General features: G+C 36.0%; 1 protein-coding gene across 1 annotated transcript; it reads right to left on the bottom strand.

Annotated features, from left to right (window-relative positions):
- Positions 1 to 295: 295 nt before the first annotated feature.
- Positions 296 to 3,729, bottom strand: LOC127083704 (plant intracellular Ras-group-related LRR protein 9). The gene is made up of 3 exons (XM_051024030.1): positions 2,780 to 3,729; positions 1,694 to 1,860; positions 296 to 1,301 (listed from the first exon to the last, which is right to left on the bottom strand). The coding sequence occupies exons 1-3, from the start codon at positions 3,524 to 3,526 to the stop codon at positions 647 to 649; spliced, it is 1,569 nt and encodes a 522-aa protein (XP_050879987.1). The 5' UTR covers positions 3,527 to 3,729; the 3' UTR covers positions 296 to 646.
- Positions 3,730 to 8,570: the final 4,841 nt, after the last annotated feature.

Raw genomic sequence — 8,570 nt, 5'->3', positions numbered from 1 at the left:
AGTTCATATGTGACTAATCACAGAAAACCAACATCAGAAGTAATAATTAGAATAAGCTTTATTTTCATCGCTTGTTCATTTATCAGGATTAAGAACCTCCACTTCTGATTTGCTCCACTATAATTTTATGTAAAAATGACAAACATGTGATATTAAATATATTTATTTGAGTTTTCATGCTCATAAAACTATAGGAATGGAGCTCTCAATTTCCTAAAAGAAAAATGGAGAGTATTCCCTTTGTTAATTTGATTGCATGTTAATGTTAGAAGTGTATCCCACCACATAAAAAAAGTTTTAGTACAACAAGCAACAAGAATATATACTATTTCCACTCAAATCACGTTACATTCGAATCACAACACGTGAAGTGAATAATTATTTTGTTTTTAATTTTTTAAAGAAACAAATTATCAAAATTTAGGCAGTTATTGTGAGTGGCATTCATGCCCCTCGATTATACACGTTAATTACCAAAGCACCATGCCTACGCTTATGTTGGATATTGGGTTGAGAACAAAAGAGGAAGTAACAGCAGGAACTGCTGCTTGGTAACAAACATAACAAACATAGACCCTGTAATCTGTAATCTTCATCAAAAATGCATGCTTGACAATTCCTGATAAAGAGTCGGACAAATCTCACCTTATAGCTGTTGATTAAGATAAGCTTCCTCGGGAGATTTGGGTGACATAGGAGATCCAACAGCAGTTCCAATATACCCAGCTACATTTCCAGAAACATTCTTCAACCACGACGTGCTTCGTGTTAACCAGCCTCCCTCTACCTGTTCTTGCATTTCTTGATTGCTCTTTCTTTCTTCCTCTTGCAAGATATCAATCCACCTCTTGGTCATAAAAGTCAATATGGCTTCGACCCCTTGGTTTACAATCTCCACTGGTGGCAGTTCAAGAGGATTCTGTTCCAAGTTGAGCTTGGTCAAATTATCAAGGTAACCGAATGTATCGGGAAGTGCATGAATCTGATTATTGCTGAGATCCAATTCCCTGAGATTAGTCAATTCACCAAACGTCTCTGGAAGTTCTTTAAGATCAGTGAAGTTACTGCTCAAGTTGAGAACTTCCAGATTAGTCAGTCTCCCAATTGCTATTGGAAGCCCATGTAGCTCATTGAAGTGAGCATCCAAATAGCGTAACGACTTCAACTCACAAATGGACGAGGGAAGAGATCGGATTTTGTTCAAATGAATCATGAGTTTCTTCAAGTTCGGTAATTCATACCCAATGTTTGTTGGCAAGTATGACAGATTGTTAAAGCTTGCATCCAGCTCCACCAATGACCTGATCACTCAATATAAAATAGTTCAGATCAAATGATAACATTAATAATTTGAACAAGTTCCTAAATGACTTGAGCATGTACAATGTTTGGCTTAAGAAATGAGATGACATGTGCAGAAGCAGAACATGAAATTGGTAGTGAGATATTTTACAGTATTTGTACACTAAAATTAGCGTTAAAAGGCATAAAAACACAAATGAAATGATCAAATAAGAAATAGTGTTCTCATTTATAGTTCAAAGAATTTAAATAAATAACAGTTCTTGCTCCTGCATGCTGTAAAATGGCTCCAATTTTCACTAGTATAGCTGTCCGCAAGGATGGCTTTCAAAATACTCATAAGATGATTCTTAAAACAAGTGGATTGTTAGTGACCAAAATAATTTCGTACCTGCACTGACAAATGGAATCAGGAAGGGCTGCAAGCTTGTTTCCAGAAACATTGAGCAATTTCAACTTCTGTAGCAACCCAATTGAATCGGGCAGTGATTCCAAAAGATTTGCAGAGAGATTAAGCTCTTCCAGATTTTGCAACCCAGCTATTGAGTCAGGAATTGCCTATTGTGTCAGAGATAAATATTAGTACATATGTTGAATTGCAAGAGAGGTCATACCAACAAGGTAAATCAGTACTACATCTGATATGATTTTAAAAATATCAATGGAGCACAAGGAGCATAAATATTCAAAATGAAACAGATAAAAATTGGTGTATACAAACTTAAAGTGGTTATTATTTATCAATAGTGCAATCTTGATTCTTCAGCAAAAAAATTCATAAACTACACAATAACAAAGCACACAAAACACGCATCCTCTCTGCCACTGAAAGTACAAACACCAAGTTTATTCTAAACCAACATATTAACAAGTTATCTAGAAGTTAAGACACAAACAGAGCCCAACAAGCACATTCAAATTTCAAATCAAGCTCAATTCATGTCATAGGCATAACTAATAGTGAGATCGGCCACATAGATCAAATCTTGCCATAATAATCTATCTATGACCATTATTCTGTCCAAATTGTTAATCTCAAGATCTTTCTCAATAATTTCTCTTATAGTTTTTCTAAATCACGCTCTTCCTCTAGTTCTTTGACTTATCTTCATCTAATCTACTCTCCTTATCACAAAATCTCCTGGTCTTCTCTCTACATGTAAAGAGCACCTAAGTCAAAGAAATTTGATTGTATTTGGTTTTACTAATTGAGCGTTGGTTTGCCATTTGCATTGACTTAAGGGAGTTTATCTGTTATTAAGCAGTGAGACTAATGAAACAACTTATTTCATAAGCTGTTTTCATCTACTGCTTATTTCCATCCAAGATAGGCTAAATAAAGCAACTTATAAAATAATATGAAAACACTAAATACTTGACTATCTATCCAAACTTTGTCTAGTAACTTTGGAATCAGCTTGTTCTAACAGCATTCTAAAGAAAAGGGGAAAAAAGCAGAAAGTGAAAAATACTTTACCGAAAGCTGATTAGCAGAAACGTCAAGCACAAGCAAACCAGAAATTCGACCAAAAGCTTCCGGCAAAATCTTCAATGTCCGGCCAGAAAGGTCGATTCTTTCCATTCCTTTCCCATCCGCTTCCTGCAGAATCCCTACCACCTCTTCATTCAGCTCATCAGCACCATCACCATCTCCTCCAACATCACGATCTCCAGCAGAATCATACATTCTAACCAACCGCTTCTCAGACTCCCTAAGAAGCTTCTCATAAGCCTCATGCATCTCATCAAGCTGAATAAGCGATTTCCAAATACGCTTCTCCTTCTCCGCCTCTTCTCTACACTGCTTCTCCTTTTCCGCTTGGTGAGCCCGCCATCCATGGATCTCGATCTCCGGAGGCCTCGGCTGATGTACGATTCCTTCCAGCTGGCGGGATAGCTGGGCTTCAGTTTCCACGAGCTTGGCCTTGGCGTGGTCGATTTCCTCGTGAGTCGGCCGTTCGCCGATTAGGTTAAGGACGGAGCGGGCCTGCTGAACGTTGGCGATGGCGCGGCCCATGGATGCGAGTAGTTCGGGGTCAGCTAGGTTTGGCATTTTGCCGACGATTTCTGAGCGGGGCTGTTCGATGTCGATGTCGTATAATTCGGTGTCGGGGTGTGCGGCGGCGGTGGTTAGTGATGTTAAGGAAGGGAAACGGGACATGACGTAAGAGAGAATCGGGAAGGTTCCTGGATTTGGATCCATGGCGTTGGGATTTGGATCCATGGCGTTGGGATTTAGGGATTGTGTAATGTGATGTGAGGGGAAGATGGTGATGAATTGGGATATATATATTGAGAAGGTTAGTGTAGTACAGTATTACATTCAGTGCACCGTTGAGATTATCGCTCTGCTTTGTTTGCTTGTTTCGTTTGGATACGATTAGGAGGCGGGCGAGAACATCTTTCCTCACTTATCAAATTTAAAGAAGGGTGACATGATTTGTTCTAAAATACTATAAATAACATGATCCCTCAATAATTAATATCTTATATATAAAAATTGTTAAATTGACGATAATTTTATAATTATATATTTATTATTATTATTATTTATTTTATTAACTAATATTTTATTTTAATTAATAATTAATATTATAATACATTGTTAATTAGAAATCAACTCGTAATATTTAATGAGAAGAATACATAATGATCACTTCTCTCCAACTTCCCTTGCCATTTGTTGTATTTAATTATAAATTAATTTAATAATTATATTATATATACCACTAAGTGATTCTCATTTTCCATTTAACAACGTGTGTGGGGTTATTAACAACTAATCACATTATTTATAAAAGAGAGAAATCCAAACTCTTAGAAATATTTAGTAAGAGCAAAACTCATGCTACCATCATATTTTAATTATTTTTTTTAAATAACTACCTTTTTTAAATTATATACTAAAATAATTATCATTTCAAACAAATTATCAAAGTATTTAAGTTTTAAAAAAAAAATTAGACATAAAATGAATAGTCACTCAAAGTGGTGCATGCATTATAATATTGTACATAGGCACCATAAGGGGTGACGACTGCGTGGAAATCATGTCACTACAAGTGGCACATGCATGCATCTCTTGAAGCATGCGCCACTATTTACGTTGAAATTGATAAACAATCGCTAGTCTCTTTATTAAAGGTTACTTGCAGGATCAACTAGTGAATTCTAGGACATAGTGCCAAGAACCTTGTTTTAATTCTCTATTGATGGACAACCTATTTCTGACTTAGTCGAAATAGTAATTTAAGTGACTAAAAAGATGTAAAAGATGTCGACTTCGACTACTTTAAAAATGTAAAGAAAATGTAATAAAGACTGAAAGTGTAAAGTAATGTAACTTGAACAAGATTGAAGGTAAATTGATTAGGCAAAATAAAAGGGAATTTAAAGACTTTGCATTAAAAGTAAAGCATGGTGTTTCATTTTTCATACATTCTTTCAGCCATGACTCTTTTCTCTGGACGCTGGTACTTCGAGTTTTATGTGAGACTTTTGTAGTAAAATGAACACGCTCTTGAATCTCACAAATGAACTCCTATATATAAAAGTACGAAAATAACTACTTCTAACGTTCTTATGTTCAGAGTTTGCCACATGAAGCTTTGCATGCAGTCTGCCTCTTTTCTCTCTCCACGCGTCCTTCAGAAAGAAACTCATAGGCAGTTATTCATGTTTGAACGTAACATCTGCACGCTTAAATAACTTCCTTTTCGACCCATTTGTTGTTGTCGAGAATACCACGCGATCGAAATATTCTTACAACATCCCAAAATACTAAGTTCTGAATCTAGTCGAACCAAGACTCTTACGTACACGTCATTAAGTACCTTCATCTTCGTCCTTTGCTGAGAATTTTATCCTTGTCAAAAATCTCAACTAACAAATTGCCCCCCAAAAGGCCTTTTTCGATGAAATTAGGAGATAAGGGCATTTTTTATCTTTTCATATACTATTCTCCTAGTGGGCTTACGACATAACCATCACAATGTTTCTTTCAATTATCACCTCAAAAACATGTGATTCCCACTATCTCATACCTCTACTCATCATATCGTCGATTTCATAGGGTAGTGCGGTTACGTGTAGCAGGTTGCTTCAATCCTTTCTCTTGGGAGATGTCACGCGCCAGCTATTTACTTGTGAAGCTGAAGAGTCTTTTATTCCTCCATTATAAATAACGTGTCTTCCTTCCTTCCTCAACTTTCCTCAACTTTCCCAACTTTGTCTTCTGAAACTTTACTCCAAGAACATTTTCTTCTTCGAAATTTCTCAAAAAACTTCATGTTTTCCAACAATGGCTCCTTCGAACAAGAATAGTAGAGCTTCCAAGGACCCTTTCCCTATGGCCAACATGTTGATTGGTGCCACCGTAATAGGAAATCGAGAGTATATTCCAGAACCTCTAAACCTCGAGGAAAAGCTTCGCATTTATAAATCTCAAGTACTCATTCCTTACACCATTTATGGAACAAACCATTCTCTTATGGGTCATATGCTTGACCCTTTAGGGCCTCACTAAGTTTAGAGACTTTTTCCCTACTTATCATAGGACAAAACCCCTAGTTAGTGTTAAAGGACCCATGAGCTTAGAATACCTGACTAGCACTTTGCGAGTCTTTCGCTCAACTCCCCCAACAATAAATAATGATGACTACATCTCATGGTTAGATAAGATAGAAGGTAAAATGAGTGAAGTCTGGAAAGAGAGGGGTATCTTCGACTTTATCCAATTGTCATGAACCGGCCTGACGTACTTCTAAAAGATGTTGTTCACTTCCCTTTACTATTAGGAAAGCACCACCAATACCTTTCAACTTCCCTACGGTATGTTGACACCCACGCTCTTTGGCGTGACAGCCATTATTGGTATTCGCCCTGATGGTGGCAACTTCGACCCCAACGAGAATGATGAAGATAGTATTGAGTTTGATAGAAATAGCATCGGCGTCACTAGGTATATTGAAGACTACCATGTCACCAACACTCCTGAAGTCACTACTGAGGAATACATTGCATTCCTAGCCTTGTGACTATCTAGATGCATATTTTATTGTCGATCCCTTAAGATAGCGAAAAGGTATTTGACTCTTACCAACCAACTACATGAAGGAAAAGATGTGTGCCTCATTCAACTAATCTTAGGATCGTTGTAAAAATCTCTAAGAGAAACCATCAAAGCCTTGAGGAATATTAAACCTAAAGATGACATACTGCTTGCTAGACCATTTTGCCTACTTCAGTTATGGCTCAATGCCACATTCGAAACTTCCTTGAAGGTCACGTGACCTGACGACATTGATGTCATCATTAGCGGCAGAAGCATTAAAGGTGTTCGACTGAACCTTCTAACTCTCACTGATAAGAGTAGGTCAGACCGAGAAGCATTTTTACTTACTTTCTGATGTTCCCCAAGCGCTATAACTTTACAACGACTATGGCCCTTTTCTCCAAAAGAACCCACAGACCATAATGGTTCACCCGACAACTTCCAGGCACCAGCAAAATAGAAAATGAATCCAAAAGGATATGGGAATCCTTCTTGACTCCTAATCTCATTTCCATTAGACTTGAACCCTCCAAAGAACATGTGAGGATACTTAGTTATCACCTTAACCTGGTGTCTTACCAGTTTGGTATTACCCAAACTATTCCTCGATCGTTCTTAAAAAAAGCGAATTATGCCTCAGTATATTGACTACTTTGAGCATGATTATCTTAAAAGGCTTGCTCGACATGCTGATGGTCACCTCACTCTCACTCTGTTTGCTTTTGAACCTTCTTACTATTGTACCCAAAATTTTGATACTTGGTAAAGAGCCTATTATGCCCAAGAATTTATGGATTTTGCAATAATAAGCCAGTACATCACTGACGCTTTTTCTTCCTTGCATCAAAAATTCAAAAAAGGTAGATCTAAACACATAAAGGAGATTCAAGTTTTCCATAAGTACTTTGAGACTATATATGATCCAAATAACCTTAGTCGGACAATCTGTGAGGAAACATCACTTTGAAAGAAAAGATGCAGGTGATACTTCCCAGTTTAAATATTCCTGCATATGTGAAAGACAAATATGAGTTCGCCCTCAATTATTGTCCTCCTACATTTCCCTCTTGCCTACCAGCGAAATGGCTCTAGCTTTCGCCCCTCCATTTCTACGGTGGTTCGTTTGCGGCAAATTTCTGAAGATAGTTGCGGCAAATTGAAAGGTTTTGACTTGTACATACTACTAAACATACTTAACTTTACTAACTTTGATTACCACCAACCTTTGTTATTATCATTATTACTTTGTTATTTGCTTTTATGTTGTTACATTGCAATTTACATTCAAATAATATCATCATCATATTCATTGTATAAACTCACCATGCATGATTATTACTATCATCATCTTTATTTTCATCATACATTAAAAATAACAAAAACATGATAAAATGATAAGACCAAAAATTGCATTCCACTTATAATCAACTTGGACTTAGAGGATCTAATCTTAGGACCTTTGCTTGGAGGACCCTTTCATACTTTGTGATACTTTATCTTTGACTTTGGATTTCATCTGTAACTTACATATCAGTTGTAAGAATGACATCATGACACTACCTTAGGGAGACATGTTTGTAAGACCATTATCCTTTGTTAGTTTAGTTCACTTTTGCACACAAAAGACTTTCTCTTGGGCTACCTTACAATGAGACCCTTTATTCTCCTGTTGGTTACTTTGTATATCCATTACACTGCCCAATTTCATAATCAACCTTGCACCCTATTTTCAGGGTCTGCACCCCCTTGGCCCATTTTCTTTAATTACCATTAATTCCAATTTTTAATATTGTTTTGATATTTTTGGTTAATTGTTTTTTAGCATTTTAATTGGATTAATTAGGTAATTAGGATAATTAGGGGTTTTATGATTAGATTAATTTTAATTAGAATTTGGGGCTTAAGTAGATTTTATATAGTTTTCTAATTATATTTTAATATAGTTTTAATTAGATTAGAAATTAGGAAGTGATTAGATTTTGGTTAATTTTAGAATTTAGTTAATTTTTGAACATTAGGTTAAGTAAATTTTAGGACTTAATCAATTTGCAGGTTCTAATTAGATTTTAATTAGAAGTAAGTTTGTGTTCATGATTGGATATTATTGTAAAATGACCTTTTTACCCTTTAGGGGTTATTTTGGTATTTTTACCATATAATTGTATGTTCCCTTAGGATTTTTTGACATAGATTTTAAATCAAGACTTGACTAACT

Source organism: Lathyrus oleraceus, chromosome 5 (assembly GCF_024323335.1).
Source record: "Lathyrus oleraceus cultivar Zhongwan6 chromosome 5, CAAS_Psat_ZW6_1.0, whole genome shotgun sequence".
Classification (NCBI taxonomy): domain Eukaryota; kingdom Viridiplantae; phylum Streptophyta; class Magnoliopsida; order Fabales; family Fabaceae; genus Lathyrus; species Lathyrus oleraceus.
This window is presented reverse-complemented; position numbering and strand designations above follow the sequence as displayed.